This window comes from Phodopus roborovskii, unplaced genomic scaffold (assembly GCF_943737965.1).
Source record: "Phodopus roborovskii unplaced genomic scaffold, PHOROB, whole genome shotgun sequence".
NCBI lineage: Eukaryota > Metazoa > Chordata > Mammalia > Rodentia > Cricetidae > Phodopus > Phodopus roborovskii.
The window spans coordinates 34,716,280-34,734,909 of NW_026126416.1; the positions used below are offsets into that span (position 1 = coordinate 34,716,280).

Genomic DNA, 18,630 nt, shown 5'->3' on the forward strand with positions numbered 1-18,630 from the left:
CTCAGGCACTGAACATTTGTGGTACATGGACATGAGTGCATGCAAAACACAGTACTCATTAAACAAGATAAAACAAACACAAAACAACAACAACAACAAAAAAGGTGGCAAACAATCAAGCTAAGTTGACCCCAGCCTCCACATTTGCACACAATTGCCAGTGTATATATCCAACAGAGTGCATTGCTCAAGCTGACCCTGGATCACCAACCAAGTGAAGTTCAGGTCACAGCTTTAAGAAAATGAAATTTTTATATGTGGAAGAGCTTAGACTCTGCTTGTAAAGTCAGGGAGATAGAGCTAGAGGAGAGATCAGAGACTGGTGCTTCAAAACAAGAATGGCTGCTGGGAGGCAGCCCAGAGGCAAGATGGGAGGCCTGGAGGCAACAGAAAATCAGATTTGGGTGTATCTTTACCCAAGGGTGACCTGCTATAGTCCCTTTGTCTTTAAGGTGAGAAAAGACAGTCACAGAAGAGTGTCTAAAGTCACAACAGGCAGCAGAAAAATAAAAGCTTAAATTAGGTCCCTGCTGCATGGGAACCTTCCAGCAAAACACCTGAAGGACAGTGAGGAGTGCCTCTATCACATCAGCTGTTTGTTCTTTTTAAATTTGCTGGTGAATCATTCTATCACCAAATTAAGTTTCAGGCAGGCATGTAAGGTTTCCATTCACTCTTTATAAGAACAAACTTTTGTCTGTAAATAAAAATTCTATTGCAAGCTAATTAACAAAGTTCCAACCTCCTCTCTTTGGACTCACTTGATAAATTACTGTAATTCTGTAAACTAAAATCATTTACAGACAATATACAACACTGAATTTTGTAACCTATTTGGGAAATCTAAAAATCCACAATAAACAGCACAGTGCTTATGTACCTGCTCTCAGAGCTAGGGAGGCTGACGCAGAAGAATTGCTATGAGTATATGGGTAGCCTACAAAATGTTATGAATTCAAAGTCATCCTAGGATACATAGTAAGATCGTGTCTCAAGCCCTTCTATCACAAACAGGAAAATAAAACAAGCAAACAGCCAAAAACATAATAAATGAAAGTTTTTGTGTTTTAAGTTTTAGCATGAGAGGGAAAATTGACTTCAATAGAAATACAGATGTTTTATAGGAGGAAATATAAACCCTTCAGCTCAGAACAGCCAGCACCTGCTTAGCCATTTCCTTCCTTTTCTTCTCCTCTTTGATCTCCTCTTTCCTTCTCTGAATCTCGTGGAGGATTTCCCGTTGCTGAAATAAAGCAGACCAGATCAGAAACCAATCTCTAAAACATACCCAACAGGTAAACTCAGGAATCACATAGCTTTTGTGAGATCCACACAATGAGCTTGGAGGAGCCACATCTTATCTGTGCTGCCAACGTTCTTGGGAAGCAGGCTTAAGTCAGCATTGTCATCGCCTGTGTGCAGGGACTGGGCACCAGGGCTGCTCTCTGCCATGGGCCTGGACAGCATAGTAGAAGTTGGATGCCCTCAGAACCTGGGCCTGGGGTGAAGTCCCAGGTACCATGTCTATCTTCCATGACCTTAATCTGCCTTTTCCATCATCCCTTTAAGTATTAAAACTAATATTTTGGTCTTCATCAATTTTTCTTAGTTCCCCACAACTCTAAATTACATCAAATTATTAAGGAAGTCATCAGAAACATTAATAGCAATGACGTAAAATGTGGGAACATAACCTTTATTTACAGGTAGCTACAGCATTATACCAAAAAGACTGCTAAATCCCACTAACTTCTAATGATGAGCAAATATGTACTGTAAATAGTGACCAGACACACTTTAATGGGAACTAAACAATAGTGGATGAGATCCATCTCAACAGAAGATGAGGGATGGAGAACAGTAGGCTTGTTCAGTCAAACATTACACCTTTCTCTAGATACAACACAGAGTGACAATACAGTACAGGGTAGAGAAAATTATGTAGAAACAAGAACTGGGCACAGGAACCTAGACACAGAAAGGGGCTACCTGGGAAGAGGAAGGATGCCAGAAGATGGAGAAAGGGAAGAACAAGAGAGGGTAGCAGGGGTGATGAACAGAGTCATCAGCCAGTTGGAGAAGGAGCAAGATATGCAGGAGGACAAATAAATGCCACAGATAATGTAGTAATACATAGATGGATAGAAATGGGTTAATTTAGGTGGGTGGTGGTGCACGCCTTTAGTCCCAGCACTCAAGAGGCAAAGACAGGTAGATCTCTGAGTTCTGAGTTCAAGACCAGCCTGGTCCACCGTGTGAGTTCCAGGACAGGTTTCAAAGCTACAGAGAAACCCTGTCTTGAAAATACCCGATTTTTGACAAAACAGCTAAAATTATATAATGGAAGGAGGAAAGCATCTTCAACAAATGGTGCTGGCACAACTGGATGATAGTGTGTAGAAGACTGCAGATAGACCCATGTCTATTGGCATGCACAAAACTTAAGTCCAAATGGATCAAAGACCTCAACATAAATCCAGCCACACCGAACCTCTTAGAAAAGTGGGGTGTACCCCTGAACAAATTGGTATAGGAGACCACTTCCTGAGTATAAAACCAGTAGCACAGACACCGAGATCAACTTTAATAAATGGAACCTCCTGAAACTGAGAAGCTTCTTTAAGGCAAAGTACACAGTCAACAAGATAAAATGGCAGCTCACAGAGTGGGAAAAGATCTTCACCAACCCCACATCTGACAGAGGGCTGATCTCCAAAATATACAAAGAACTCGAGAAGCTAGTCACCAAAACACCAAATAATCCAATTAAAAAGTGGGTTATAGAACTAAATAGAGAATTCTCAATAGAGGAATCCAAAATGGCTGAAAGACATTTAAGAAAGTGTTCAACATCCTTAGCCATCAGGGAAATGCAAATCAAGGTAACTCTGAGATACCATCTTACTCCTGTTAGAATGGCTAAAATCAAAAACACCCATGACAGTTTGTACTGGAGAGGATGTGTCGAGAGGGGGAACACTCCTCCAGTGCTCATGGGAGTGCAAACTTGTACAGCAATTTTGGAGATCAATGTGGCAGTTACTCAGGAAAATGGTAATCAGTCTACCACAAGATCAGGCAATTCTACTCTTAGGCATATACCCAAAAGATGCACATCCATGCAACAAAGACATCTGTTCAACTATGTTCACAGCAGCATTATTTGTAATAGTTAGAACCTGGAAACAACCTAGATGCCCCTCACCTGAAGAATGGGTGGAGAACATGTGGTACATTTACACAATGGAGTACTACTTAGCAGAAAATAATTGGAATCTTGAAATTCGAAGGCAAATGGATGGACCTGGAAGAAACCATCCTGAGTGAGGTAACCACACAGTCACAAAAAAAAAAAAAAAAAAAAAAAAAAGAACACGGTATGTACTCAATTCATATATGGATATTAGACATAGAGCAAAGGAACACCAGCCTACAATTCACACCACCGGAAAAGCTGGGAAACAAGGAGGACCATAAGAGAGACATGCATGGTCCTCCAAAGAAGGGGAGAGGGATAAGATCTCCTGAGCAAATTGGGAGTGTGAGTGTGGGGGAGAGAGAGTTAGGGGAAAGAGAAGGGGAGAAGAGGAGGGGAGAGGAGATCATGAGGAAGCAGGAAGATTGAGTCGGGAGAGGAATAGAGAAGAGCAAGAAAAGAGATACCATAATAGAGGGAGCCATTATAGGTTTGAAGAGAAATCTGCCACTAGGGACATTTCCAGAGACCTGCAAGGATGACCCCAACTAACAATCTGAGCAATAATGGAGAGGCTACCTTAAATGCCCTTCCCTGATAATGAGATTGATGACTATCATATATGCCATCCTAGAGCCTTCATCCAATAGCTGAATTAAACAGAAGCAGACACCCACAGCTAAACACTGAGCTGAACTCCTGGAATCCAGTTGCTGAGAGGGAGAAGTGATGAGCGAAGGGGTCAAACCAAGGCTGCAGAAGCCTATAGAAACAGCTGATCTGAACAAGGGGGAGCTCATGGACCCCAGTCTGATAGCTGGGAAACCAGCATAAGACTGACCCAGACACTCTGAACGTGGGTCTCAGTTAGGAGGCCTGGGCAGTCTATAGGACTTCTGACAGTGGAACCAGGATGTATCCCTGGTGCACAAAAGGACTTTAGGAGCACATTCCCCATGGAGGAAAACTCTCTTAGCCTGGAGACATGAGGGAGAGCCTAGGCCCTACCCGAAATGACTTGACAGATTTTGATGACTCCTCCTGGAAGGGTTCACCTCCCCTGGGGAGTGGATGGAGAATGGGACTGGGGGGGCATTGGGGAACATTGGAGGATGGTAGGGAGAGGGAACTGGGATCGATATGTAAAATAAGAAAAAAATATAAAATAAAATAAAAAAGGGTTAATTTAAGTTATAAGAGGTAGTGGGACAAGCCTAAATTATTGGCTAAGCTTTCATAATTAATAAGAAGTCTGATGGGATAGAAAAACCCAACTACAAATACCTTTTTCTATAACCTGTACCCACATAAGTTCTCATTAAGTCAATCAATTGGCTAAAAAGAAAACAGTTTAAATTAAAATCAAGAAGGAAATCTAGGGTATAAACCATCTTCAACTTAAAGGATTTTGGAGCCAGGAAACAGTTCCTGCTTAGGACAGACTAAAGGAAGAACAGAGATGTTTGGTGAACATGAAAGTCAGTTTAACCCTGGCTTTTCTGTTCTCTGGGCATTAGACACTCCTCTCAGTCAAGAGGAGAAGCCTCCAGATCCAGGGAACCCCTGTACAGCTTGGCAGGCTTAGAGACACAGGAAGCCCAGTCACACACCCCCTTTCTCTTGGTCCTGGAGAAGGGCTCTAAGGGCAGCACAGACGGCTACAGGAGGAGCTGGGTAATGTTTCATCTCAGTGAACTTGTACCATTTCTCTTACATGAATGCACATTTCTCCAATCAAATGCTGAGCAGAACTCACAGACACATTCCTAGGCAGAGATGAAGTAGATACATGGAAGTCTGCAGGCCTCCAGGCCGGCTAACACCAACAGCCATTTCTTACCTCCTGCTCCTCCTTTAGCCTGGCCTCTAGCAACTTCTGCTGTTTTTCCTGGGCCTGCCTTTCCAGCATTTCTTCATGAAAAGACTTTGGTGGGGGCTTGTTATGCTCACTGAGAAATGACTGTACGTGGTGTGCCAGTTCAAAAATCATCACCTACACATGCAAACAAAAACAACCACAAATGATTAGATGACAGCACAGCGCAGGGCCTGAAGAGGAGCTGCTACCCAGCAACAGGATGAGCAGGCAATCAGACTCACACCTGCCATGCCAGCATTCCCTCTTCTGACATGTTTGGAATTAGGTACATGACACAGTCACAGCAGGAAAAGCTTTGAAAGGGTTCACTGAATCTGTGATCAAGATGAATTGCTACTTAGATAAAGCTTCTCTTCTTGTGCATGCATGCATGCATGCGTGCGCGCGTGTGTGTATGTGTATGTGTGTGTGTGTGTGAGAAAGAGAGAGAGAGAGGAGGGAGAGAGAGAGAAAGTGCGTGCATGTAAGAGCTACGCAAATTTACTGTCAGTTTTCCAAACATCTGTATAAGTAAAGCTGAAAAATATCTAAGACTGCAGGCAGGAAATGGCTGTCTTCCCAGGTGGAAAGCCTGTCTCCATGACAGCTGGGCAGAGTGCTCCCAGGAGCATCAGCCCTGTCATTTATTCACACAGCACACTGATCAGAGGCCCAGAAGCAAATCTGTAAAGCCTCACTTCCTTTCTGGCAATGAACCAGCAGAAGGCTGATCAACACCTCAACGGTCAGCCAGACAGAGCCAGAAGAGGGACAGAGAAAGCTGCTCTAACCTCTAGGCTAAGCCAAAAGAAATCAATAGGGGTTCCACAACCACACTGACTGGCACCTAGCCCAGGGTACAGTGGCCAAGCTACTCCTGCCAATGAGGTTCTTCCCCCACAATCATCAGAGAGGATTTTAAATGCCTTATTTCTTCATGCTTCTTCTAAAGGGGACTGATGTTGGTAACACAGTCCCTTAGGAGGACTGGGAGTCCATTCATTGGCATCCCGCTCCCAGGGAGGGAGTGCTAATACAGCACAGCCTGTGCTGGTGGAGTCGATTTAGTTTTTGTTTTACCAGAAACTGTGGTGGTTAATGAGTATGTCTTGACCTAGAGTTGAGAAGTGCCAGTCTAGATTCAAAGAGACAAGTGCTAAGACTAAGGAAGTCTGGGAAAAGCAGGCAATTCCTATCACTTCGAGGGACCATTTTTAAAGCAGAATGGGACAGGACCGTAGCTGTCAAAGGTTTGCTTTCACTTACTAGCCTTTTCTGAACAAGTCAAGTCTGATAGTTCGTAGAACTAGATGAAAGCAGCCATATTCCAAAGTGGCTCTTACTCTATACCCCTCTCTTGCCCATGCAGCATGGATCAGGATTTGCCTCAGACTCTGCTTAGGGGCTTCTCCTGACCTCTTTCCACTCTGGACTGGTCACCATAATTCCCCAGGGCCTTAGTGTCTCCAATCTGCCATGGTCCTTAGACTGCTTTGTCTGTGTCCCTCACAGTGAAGCCAAATGGTTTGCTTACTGTAGCCTCCCCAGAACCAGCCAGTCGCAGCACCAGATGGACAGGTGATAAATACCTGCTGTCTCATGGGACCCATGAGTTTGATTTTACTAATTAAAAAATAGAATCTCTGCTACATTTTCAACTACTTTCCAGGACTGACAAAGATCTATTAATATACAACCAGGTGTGGTAGGGCACACCTTGACTAATTCCAGCACTTGCGAGGCAGATCTCTGTGAGTTTGAGGCCAGCCTGGTCTCTATAGTGAGTTTCAGGATACATAGTGAAATTCTGTCTCAAAAACCCACCCACCCACCTAACCACAACAACAAAAACCCTTGCTAACACAGATTAAAAATCATTCAGAGGAGTGTGTTGAGCATGTTGGCACACATTTCTGGTACAGAGCTATACAGTGAGATCCTGTCACCTTACCTGCCCGCCCCCCCCCCCCCCAAAGCCATCACTCCAAGGCAAATAAGAATGCTCCTAAGCATTGTTTTTGGTGCTGCTAAGAATGAAATGATTCATTTTAACAGCTGGTTATGAGGCAATGCCCTACCTCCATGAGTTTTCTAAACTTGTGCTAACCCTTAATTATATTCTATTTTACTTGAAAACAAAAACAATTTTTTTTCAGAATTTAATTTTCAACTGCAAGGACCTCAGACCTATGGAAACAAAATCTAGATAAACAAGACGGATCTTTACAGCACAGTCCCATACCTTATGCCCTCAAATCTCACCCTGTGAGAATGCCTCAGGGACAGGTTTTTTTTTTTTTTTTTTTTTTTTTTTTTTTTTTTGTGGGGAAGACTCCAGCAGCACTGTCAACTACTTAAAACATGCAGTAAAAATGCAGGGTGATCATGATCTTCAACCACAGCTGTTACCTATTTCCAGGAGTTTCCAAACTGAAGCTGCTTCCAAACTTCCCATTCCTTGCTTTCCTAGCCCTGGCAACCATCATTCTTTCAGCCTCTGTGAATCTGATTTCAGAGTATCTGGTATAGTAAAACAGTATCTGTCTTACTACACCAGCTTAGTTCCCTTATTACAATGTCATGGTGGATGCCAAAACTCCCTTTTCATTTAAGGCTGAGAGACACAGCACTGCACTTTGACCTCCCAGAATAGCTGGCTGTGATGCTGGGTGTAGCAGCCAGGTGCAGCTCCTTGGCTGGTGCTTGATCACAAAGGGAAACAACTGACACTCTCCAGGGGACCGTGTTACTAAGCTGTGACATTCAGTGGGGTAAGTACAGACAACACATCTTTCTCTTATGATGGATTTATCATTGTAGCTTGAAGAACATATGTAGGAATATTTACAGCAACTTTATTATATCCAAAAAATTGGAAAACTCAGGTATATTTCATCTTATAAATAAAGGAACATCTGGCTGGAAAACTACTCAGCAAGAAAATCTAACCATTACTAACACATCTAGCCACTTGGAGAACTCTTCAGAGAACTGTACTGTGTGAAAAAAAAAAAATGCCAATTTTGAAAGGCTGCATATTGTATGAAATACCTCCAAAATGAGATTACAGAAACAGAGACCAGATTAGTGGCTCTCAGGCTCACAGGAGAGAGTGAAGTGGAATAGAGAAGAGGTCAAGAAGGGCATCCTGAGGGATCTCTGTGGACATGGAATTAGCCTATTCCCCGGCTGCATTACTGTTGGGATGGTGGCTATAATTCTATACTTAGAGCTGTAAATGTTATACCGGGGCAGACTGAGGAGGGGGTGAATGGGTCTTCTGTATTATTCCCATAGCTCCAGCTGAGCAGGCCTTACCTCTCCACATTGCTTTTTGGCCAGTTCTTCCAGGTGTGATTTTAACAAATTAACACTTTCATTTGACAGACCTTTAGCATTCTTTAACTCTATTTCGGGAACTCTGAAAAAACAAAACACAGAAAGGAGTTACCTGAGAAGGAAGTCTGCTTGCATTAAGATCTGCTAGGTTCCCAGCAAACCTAAGCATCTGTACTCTATGTATAGACCTCTTGGTTGAACCTCTCCTCATGGCCTGCCACACATCCCTTTAATCTCAGAAGGCCTTCAACAATATCCCAACAACTCCAGTTGACACAAAGCTCAGCTCAGCATGGAGGGGCCTAAACCCTGTGGAGAAGTGGGCAGGCCCAGCCAGAGCCCCCCCCCCCCAACTCCCATTCAGATGATATCAACTTACTGAATTCATTAAAATGTTCTAACATCAATTACTGTCTCTGATGCTCCTGGTCTGGCTGCTGACTTGACTGTGTGCTCCTCTGTATGGTAATTCTTGACCTTGACTTGGACCCATTTCAGCCTAGTGCTGCCTACGTCCTTGGGCTCCAGCAGGGAGCACAACAAGAATACCAGCCTTCCTGACTCATCTAGGATTCTCACAACGGGCTGTCATTCACTCTGATAATTAACAAGGAGGGCATGCTGGTGTGTGTGTGTGTGTGTGTGTGTGTGTGTGTGTGTCCTGAATACTAGTCAGGTGCATCATATAAACCCAGCCTATTCCCAGGAGACCTGTTTTCATCCCTCACAGCTCATCTAAGAAAATACTTTAAACTCAAGGAAATTATACAGTCAGCCTTAGGGTTTCCTTTTATCCCTAACCAAAAAACATCCATTAATAGTTCTATGGGATTAAACAGAATTTATGCAATTTTCTCAATGAGGAAATGATTCATCACTTCCTGTTAGGCATTTCTAAGTGGTTCCTGGCATTTTACCTTGGTGAGGCTTTCCTGAGTATTATTCACCTACCAATCTCACCCTGTGGGACAGGATGCTACAGTCATTATCTGCCTGGACAAATGAAATCTGGGATGTCTAGTTTATATTTCAAAAAAAAGCTTAGTAATGCCAAACTGGCTTGAGTCCACAAAGCCTACCATACCCAGGATGCTCTCTCATGCAGGCATCAAGGATTACCATGCATAAACCAACATTCTCCTATGTCACATTATTTTAAAAAGGCCAGAACAAGTTGGGAGGTGGCGGTGCATGCATGTCTTTAGTCCCAGCACTCAGGAGGCAGAGGCAGGCAGATCTCTGTGAATTCAAGGCCAGCCTGATCTACAAAGCTACACAGAGAAACACTGTCTCAAAAAAACAAAATACAAAAAACTAAACAACAAAAAACCAGAACAGTCCCCAGAATCAAGCCTTACACAATTGTTTCTCTGAGTGTCTTTGAGTAGGTGCACATATGTGCCTGCGTATGTAGAGGACATAGGTCAATATTAGGCATTGCTCCTAGCAGCTGCCCACTTTATTTTTTGAAGACAGGTGGGAATGGGTCTCACTCATCAGGTTAGGCCAGTTGGACCACCAAGCCCCAGGGATCACCAGCTTTGGGAGTACACACCATCATGTTCTTCTTTTTTACATGCTTGCTAGGGATCAGATTCAGGGCCTTGTGCTTACACAGCAAACACTTTACTGATTTATCTCCCTGGCACTTACATAATTTAAAAAATTATTTTTATCCTATGTGCATGGATGGTTGTTTTCTGGCATGTATGTCTGTGCACCTAAAAGAGGGAATCAGTTAGGGTTTCTATTGCTGTGATGAAACACCATGACCAAAGAGCAAGCTGGGGAGGAAAGAGTTTATTTGGCTTACATTTCAGCATTGCTGTTCATGACTGAAAGAAGTCAAGGCAAGAGCTCAAGCAAGGCCAAGATCCTGGAGGCAGGAGCTGATGCAGAAGCCATGGAGGGGTGCTGCTTACTGCTCTGCTTGGCCTGCTTTCTTATAGAACCCAGGACCATCAGCCCAGGGATGGCACCACCCACCATGAACTTGGTACTCCCTCAGTGGTCATTAATTAAGGCAAATGCCTTACAGCTGGAGGCATTTCTTTAACTGAGGCTCCTTTCTTTCTGGTGACTCTAGCTTGTGTCAAGTTGACATACAAAATCAGTCAGTACAGATCCTTTAGAACTAGAGTTACAGACAGTTGTGAACCACCATGTGGGTGCTGGGACTTGAACCCGGGTCTTCTGCAAAAACAGCCTGCATGCTTAATAATCACTGAGCCATTTCTCCTGTCCTACATAATGGTAGTACCCATCTTTAGTCCCAGCACTTGGAAGGCAGTTGGGTAGATCTCTGTGAATTTGAGGCCAGTGTGGTCAGTATATTGAGTTCCAGGCTACACAATGAAACCTAGTCTCAAAAAAAAAAAAAAAAAAAAAAAAAAAAAAAAAAAATCTACATAGCAATATTAACAGAACAAAACAGTCATGTACTATACTAATTAAACTTTAATGTTTTATGTCCTTAACATGTTAGTAATAATTTTGTGTGGTTGATATGATTACTTTTTTAACTTTCTAAGTTCTAAGCATTTCTATGTTGCTTTTAAAAAGTCATTCTATGTTTGTATCAAATGGACATATAATGTATCTGCAGAGTTCTTTGGAGTTAGTAGCTTTTCAACTAGGGCAGTTTTAGTTTCCCAGGAAACATTTATCAATAACTGGAGACTTTTTGGTTACCACAACCCAGGGATGGGTTGTTCAGCAGACAAGTCAGGATTATGACTCAACTTTCCATCATACACAGGACAGCTCAAAGATCTTACTGTTAAACATATCAGTGGCTGCAAGGCAAGAAATTGGGCTCTAGTGTTCTCTTTTGTGGCCTTGAACTCACAATCTTCTGGACTCAGCCTCTCAAATACTGGGATCATAGGCCTGACCTCCTGCCTGTCTCTAGTCTATTTACCTTCAGAAATTATGCTATGATTAGTATTTTAGAACTCGTAATCTGGATCTGGGCTTTCCACATTGACTTTTTTTTTTTTTTAAGAACAAACATTTGATTGCTTGAGTCTGTGGTACAATGAGGAATATATTACCAGTGATCTTTGGCCAGTTTCCAGCTCAGAGGCCCCATTACCCTTGGAATTCTCTGAGTGATAGAGTTCAAGGGAACATCTTACATTCTTCGTCACAAACCCTTTTCAACAAGACCAGAGTTTATGAGGCAAGGGTAACTATTGTTGGACACCTGCACAGTGTCAGGATGGAGGTGGCTACATATAGCTGAAGCCTTGACTATGGGATGAGGTATTCCAGCCATTCCCCAGACCTCTGATGAGGGTACTGTTGGAGCCTGAGCTCAGTTACCAATGGTCACTGACTTAAAACTACTGCTCAGTCATGCCTACAGAGCAAACCCTCCCCCACTGCCATGAGCAGCAGGGTTCATGAGCTGCTGAACACGTGGCGGTGCTGAGGACAGCGACCTGGAGAGGACATGCAGGTCCATGCCCTTCCCCATGCTGTCCTGTGCAGCCTTATTTGGCTGTTTTAGATCAAATCCTTTACAACAAACCAGCAAATTAGTTTTCCTGAGCTCTGTGAGTCATTCTAGCAAGTTATCAAAGCTGAGGATGTTGTGGGAATCCCCAAACCTGACATTTAAGTAAGAACTGTCGTGAGTAAGTGAGGCCTTGACCTAAGCAGTCTGTACAAACACAGACAGTGTCAGTACCATGTAATAATCTTAATTATTTTTGTATGAATTAACCTCCCACATGCCTACTATGCATGCTCTCTCAGCACTGTTGGAAGCACACAAGTGACTGACTTCAGGAGGCTCAGACTTGACCTACCTACAGATTCTTTACCCTGTCTTAAAATCATAGACCCACCCACTGTGGGAAGCAGCGCTACCTTTCAATTGCCACTCTCCTCAAAACCCCTCAGTGTCCCTGCACAGTAAGTTAGAACTGCCTGACACCATCTCAGCCAAAATGGAGGATCTGAAGATCATTTACAGAAGAGCCCACCGAGTCCTGATGGCTCAGGCTTTTGTTTGAGCTTTACAACCAGTGGTGATACCACCAGTCCGGGTGTTTATGACTATATAGTTTGTGGTTGCCTCTACCACTGGAGAACATTCTATGCATTCGTGGGGGGTGGGCCTGGGATAGTCAAGGTCTGTAGCACTGACACAGTCCTGGACCACAAGGGACAACCCTGTACCAATTGGTTAAGCTCATACTGCCCTATTGAGAAAAATCGCAGCTCCAACCATTCCTTCCTTATTCCAGGCAGAGCAGAAGGTCACCTCATTTCCAATAGCTATGAAGGAGGTGCTTTAAATGCTTGCCACACCTTTATCCTATGCATCTAGATCTTCCTTCTTTTTAGATCCCTAGAAAAAGAAAATACCCCTAACTGTAGTGTTTCAATGCTGTTAAAACTGAAACTACATCAAAGCTACTTATAAAGGTACTCACACATCTGGGTATGTTGGTGGGCACTTGACCCTCAAGTCCAGCCTCACGTACACTTCCTCACCAGCTAGGCCCTGAGGGTACAGAGCTAAGTTGATTTCAGGAGGCTCTTTTACCTAAGAGAGAAAAAGAACAAACACATCTCTTTGTTTTTTGTTTCTTCTGGAGTCAATATTTTTTAGTTTTACTATTTATGCATATTGGTGTTTTGCTTGCATATATGTCTGTCCCTTGTGCCTGGAGGCTAGAAGAGGGCTTCAGATCCCCTGGAACTGGAGTTACAGATGGTTGTAAGCTTCCATGTGGGTGCTAGGAATCAGACTCAGGTCCTCTGGAAGAGCAGATGGTGCTTTTAGGTGCTGAACCATCTCTCCAGCCCCTGGAGAAACAATCTTAACGAGGGAGATAATGACCATCTTGGCTGAAAAGTTCTACTCCCAAATGCTGTTAGGCAGTCATGGTTTGCTGCTTTTCATCAAATCACCAGATACTGTACGGTTCATCCATTTCAACCTCCTTTCCCCCATCCCAGCCACCAAGCTGCAGCTGTCGTCTTTCTTGGTTACCTCATTTTAGCTTTGTATACGGGGTGGTCTCCTAGGCAGAAGCTTTGTTAGTGGCCGTTCTTACTTAGAATTAAATCTATTACAACTAAGCACATTCGAAGCAAGGGTGTATGAAAGGACACGAGCGCCCTACATATACTCCTCAAGGATATTGCAGGTGCCAACTGGCCTGCCATCACTGACCCAGAGCCCTATTTGACCTGCTGTCTAGTTTGGATATCTCAAACCCAACTACAAGCCTTCCCACTCATCTTCCTCGTGCTTCAGACTCTGCCATTTTTACCCTTACTCTTCCTTTTAACCCCAGCCTGGTCTCATCAAAATATACAGGAGCAGCTTGCAGTTGTCACCAGGGGCAATTTTCTGTTATCACCTACAAGAAGCCAGCTCTTGCCGCCACTCTTGCACAGATCTCTGATCATTTAATAAACAGTGTTTGAGGTGTAAGGGAACTCGTTCAGATGTGGTCACTGGGGAATACTTAGGTCAGTAAGTTGAGACTGGCAGAGATGGGTGCCCCCAAAGGTCAAAAGGACACCGGTAGCCTGGGCACATGTGGGAAGGGAAGCTAAAGAAAGCAGGTGTGATGGGAAATGGATAGACCACACAGGGCTCTGTCAGGCAGGTAACAAACCTGGCAGGACTTAAGGATGGCAATGATAAGATAGAACATATACTTCAGAAGACCATTTTGGTCGCTGGCTAAGGAATGGGGAAGATTGAAAGCAGAAATAAAAAACTAATATGGCTGGGGATGTAGCTCAGCGGCCTAACATGTATAAGGGCCTGAATTATATCCCCAGTACTGTGAGTTTCAAACAAAAAAGAAAATGAGTATAACAATTCAGCCAGTGTGGGATGCCCAGAGAAGGTGGGAATGTGAGAAGAGAAAATAGGCTTGAGATTAAGCTAAGAGAGCTCTGGCTATGGGGGAGACAAAGGAAAGGGTCGAGTTCCAGTTGTTCCCTGAGGTGGTGGAGGGTGAGAGCAGAGTTTATGGCTGGGGCCCATGAGGACCCACAGGTTGTGACCTTGACCGTGGCTCCTTCAAGGTTTGAAAGTCAAGGGGGATGGGGTGGGTGGACATGGTTGGGATGACATGACATCAAGGGAGGGGTTTTTGTTCTGATTTTAAAGACAGGAAAGAAATGCTAAAGCATGTGAGGATGTTGATGGAACAGTTTGAAAGAGCAGGCTGGCACAGTGAGGATCCTAGACACAGCAAGGCAGCTGGGATGTTCGGCATTCGGGGTAAAAGGGGAGGGTCAGGAGGAGCTGGGGTTTCCTTAGAGGAGCTCAGAGGGGTAGGGTGAAACCACTAGATGCAGGGCTTCCTGTTCCCTCTTCAGCCACAGCAGGCCAACATTGTGGCTTCACATGCCAAGAGAATTCCATATCGGAGTCATTTTGTTGCTAGAGGACATGGAAATGTGACACCTTGATCATGCCTCTTTAGTAGCCCACTTCAAAGTTATTAAATATCTTAGTGTGTGTTTACCTGAGTGTATGCCACCCATGGACAGGTACCCAAGACACCAAAGGAGGGTGTTAGGGCCCCTGGAGCTGGAGCTGTGTCATGAACTGGGACACCCAGGCCCCCTGGAAAGCAGGGAACTCTCAACTGATGGGCCCCAAATGGCCTCCTTTTTTCTTCCTTCCTTCCTTTCTTTCTTTCTTTCTTTTTTTTTTTAAATTTTTTAATTAGGGAAAGTTTCAAATGAAAGTAGAGACAATGATACAATAGAACCTTGTATCTACCATGAATTTTGTACTATTACCAAAACCCTTCTTTTTTAGCTGAGGCTTATTTTTATTTATTTATTTATTTATTTATTTATTTATTTATTTATTTATTTTTTTTTTTTTGAGAAAACTCACACTGAACTAGGTCTTTTCTGGACTCCTTAGACTACTTCCATGGTAGCAGGCCAAGGGTGAAGGCAAAGCCATCTGTAACAGAGCACTGCATATTCAGAACTTTCCCCAAATACCAGGGAATCATTTCCTCCTGCACTGAGCCTGGCTCTAGATGCCCAGCCTTCTCTCTATTACATAGAAAATGAGTCTTTCTGGATGCAAGGTCTATGGAGGCCATGGCTAATGCTCTGAGTCACTGAAGCAGGAAGCAAGCTTGAGGAGACAGCAGCTCACTGGAGAATCACACAGCACTAAGACACTCTTCACAGGGAACATTTAATGAAATGCAAATGAACCCATGTAAGAATTGCTAGCAAACTACAGGAAAAGAGGCTCTGATAACCAGCTCCTGGGACCATTGGGGATCATGGAAGGGTAATGGTATGCAGAACCCTGGGTTGAATAAAACATATCCAGCAAATACTCCTTGGTCAGAGCAGCTAAGACTCTCAGGCAGGTTTTACAGTCTAGATACTTCCACAGTGCAGAAACACCAGAGAACCAGTAACCAACATTTAGGAACAAGGATAGAACATGATCTGAAGTGAGGAGAGATCTGAGGAATAAAGGTTTCCACTTCAAGAGGCCCAGAAGCCCAGTGATGGTGGATCACATGTAAGAACAGACCACAGCTACTCAAGAAGGATGGGTTGAAGCCTAATAACTTGTCAGGATGTAAGTTGGAAGTGTAAGCTGTGAAGAAAAAGATCAGGCCACTGAAGTAACAGGCTGACTGGCTATGCTGAATGCCCTTGTTTTAGCCAACAGAGTTAAATGGCCACTGTAGTATTTCTCCCACAGATTACAGACTTTGGGGTATTTCTCAGAAAAGGACTACTAGTTATCCTCAGTACCCAGTTTTCCTCTCTATTTTGTAACAGTAGAACCCCTGATAATTTAGCTGGATATATCTTCCAGGCTACTTTGCAGCTAAGTTTAGCCACTGAATTGATGGGGAATGTCCTTCTGTATTATGTTTCTCTTATTGGTTAATGAATCAAACACTGTTGGGCTAATGGCTAATAAGGCCAGAAGAATAGGTGGGACTAGGAGAGGAGAAGTCTGGGAAATGTAGGCAAGAGAGCCCACCAGAACAGTTGTGATATAGCAGGCAATGGAGTTGTACATCAGGCATTCTCCGGTAAGACAAGACCACGTGGAAATACATAGAGTAGTAGTTATGGGTTAATAATTGAGACAGAGCTAGCCAGTAAGAAGCCCCAAGCCATCAACCAACAGTATTATAATTAATATAAGTCTCTGAGTGTTCATTTCAGGCAAGGAGGCTGTGGGATCAGACTGGCAGGAAGAACCATCCATAACATTGAATTTCTGGAAAATGGGGGTAAGGGTGGGGCTGCTGTATGGTTTTATGTGCAAAAACTTTGTTGAAAGGTTCCCAGGCATATATAGCAGAACTCAATACTAACCATCATAAGCTTACTGGAAGAAAAATATCAAAAGCAAAAATCTACTCAGTTTTTCAGAGATAAGACCAGGACCAGAATATTTGCTAAGTTTTACTCAAGCAGATGGAAAATGGCTTTTTTTTTTTCAATATATGTTCAGAACATAAACAATCAGCTCATATTGGAGTATTCAAGGACTCCTGGAGCTGGACAGGATTTGGTTAAAAAGTATTTAACCATCTCTTGTAAGCAGGCAAGACTTTCAGTGGAGGGACCCGGGACACCAACCCAGTCACATAACCTTCAATCTGCAATTTGTCCTTGCCTATAAAATGTGCTGGGGTAAAGGTGGCACAGAAATTGTGGGAGTGGCCAACCAATGACTGGCCCAGCTTGAGACCCATGCCATGAAGGGGAGCCCATCCCTGACACTGCCTGGAGGGCCAGGAGAACCCAGAGGCTGGGCAGCCCAGAGACCTAGGATAGAACCAAACATGACTGGCACAAAACAAACAACAATGAAGTGATTTTTAATGATATTCTGCTATACTCATAGATTGGTGCCTAGCCCAATTATCATTAGAGAGACTTTATCCAGCAACCAGTGGAAACAGATGCGGTCCTATAGCCGAACATTGGGCAGAGCTGGGGGAATTGAGAAGAAGGGATTGTAGGAGCCAGAGGGGTCAAGGATACCATAGGAAAACCTACTGAATCAACTAACCTGGGCTCATAGGGACTCAAAGACTGCACCAACCACCAGGGAGCCTGCATGGGACTGACCTAGGCCCTCAACATACATGTTACAGTTGTATAGCTTGGTCTTCTTCTGGGACTCCTAACAGGGAGCAGGGGCTGTCTCTGACTCTTTTGCTGGCTTGGGGTCTCTTTTTCTCACACTGGGTTGCCTCATCCAGCCTTCAACTTGATATGCCATGTTTTGTTGATAACCATGGGAAGGTGTTGAAAAAGGAAATTAAAGAGATAGGTACAAGCAATAGATAAAAATACACTTGGGAATAGCCAATGGCAACTTTGGAAGACTTTACATCAAGCTCTTGAAGGCAAGGTTTAGCAATCTGCAAGCAGGCCTGGTCTTTTAAAGCTGGCAGTCTGGGGGCTGGAAAGGCAACACTTCAGACTGGCAGTAGAAAAATCTGGAAACTTCAACCATGTCTCAGACTGTGAGAAAATGCAGCACACAGAGAATGTAATCTCAACCCCAATGAAGGCAGAGGCTCTTTTAAAAGAAAAAAAAAAAAAGCTATTTTTCTAGATTTATCTGATAGAATTTCTTTAAAAAATGAAGTCATGAAATAATAAAAAACCATTGATTATTCTTTTTTTGTAACACTGGAGCAGAGGAGTGTTTTTCTTCTTTTTTTTTCCCCTGTTTGTTTCTTGGTGCTGAGGAATCAATCCTAGAACATGTTGGGCAAGTACTCTACTTCAGACTGGGAAGCACTTTCTAGAGAGAAAAAAAAAAATTCACATAAAATATCCATGTGGCTCATAAAATGGGTAGTTTGTTTTGACTCTGTTAAAATTTTAATTAAATTACATAAACATGGCTATGCTTGATTAGGAGGAAATATTTATAGCATGTTACAACAAACATTAATCTAACATAATTCTACCCTTTTACCACTGAGAAAGAAAATAGACCTTATGTAGAAAAATCAATAAATATGGACAGTTCAGAGAAAAAAAATAATGATTTACAAGCAAAGATAGTTGACATGATTTCTAACCAAAAAAAAAAAAAAAGGACAGGTTTCTATAGTGATATATTATTTATGATTTATTAAAACTTGCCTGAGGATGCAGAAAGCAAAGCCAGCCACAAGCCACAGAAGCCAGGTACACACCTTTTATCCTAAAACTCAGGATTAAAGGCGTGTGCTAC

General features: G+C 43.2%; 1 protein-coding gene across 2 annotated transcripts in view; it reads right to left on the reverse strand.

Annotated features, from left to right (window-relative positions):
* The window catches only part of Eif2ak4 (eukaryotic translation initiation factor 2 alpha kinase 4), an 87,062-nt gene that overhangs the window by 65,885 nt on the left and 2,547 nt on the right, over positions 1-18,630 (reverse strand). For both annotated transcript variants that reach the window (XR_007834462.1, XM_051183708.1), the window contains exons 2-5: positions 12,836-12,948; positions 8,373-8,475; positions 5,037-5,189; positions 1,163-1,243 (exon numbers count right to left, since the gene is read on the reverse strand). Coding sequence is in view for 1 of the 2 variants with exons in the window: in XM_051183708.1 (XP_051039665.1) it covers positions 1,163-1,243; positions 5,037-5,189; positions 8,373-8,475; positions 12,836-12,948 (450 nt within the window). In the remaining variant the exon portion in view is untranslated. The remainder of the gene's footprint in view (positions 1-1,162; positions 1,244-5,036; positions 5,190-8,372; positions 8,476-12,835; positions 12,949-18,630) is intronic.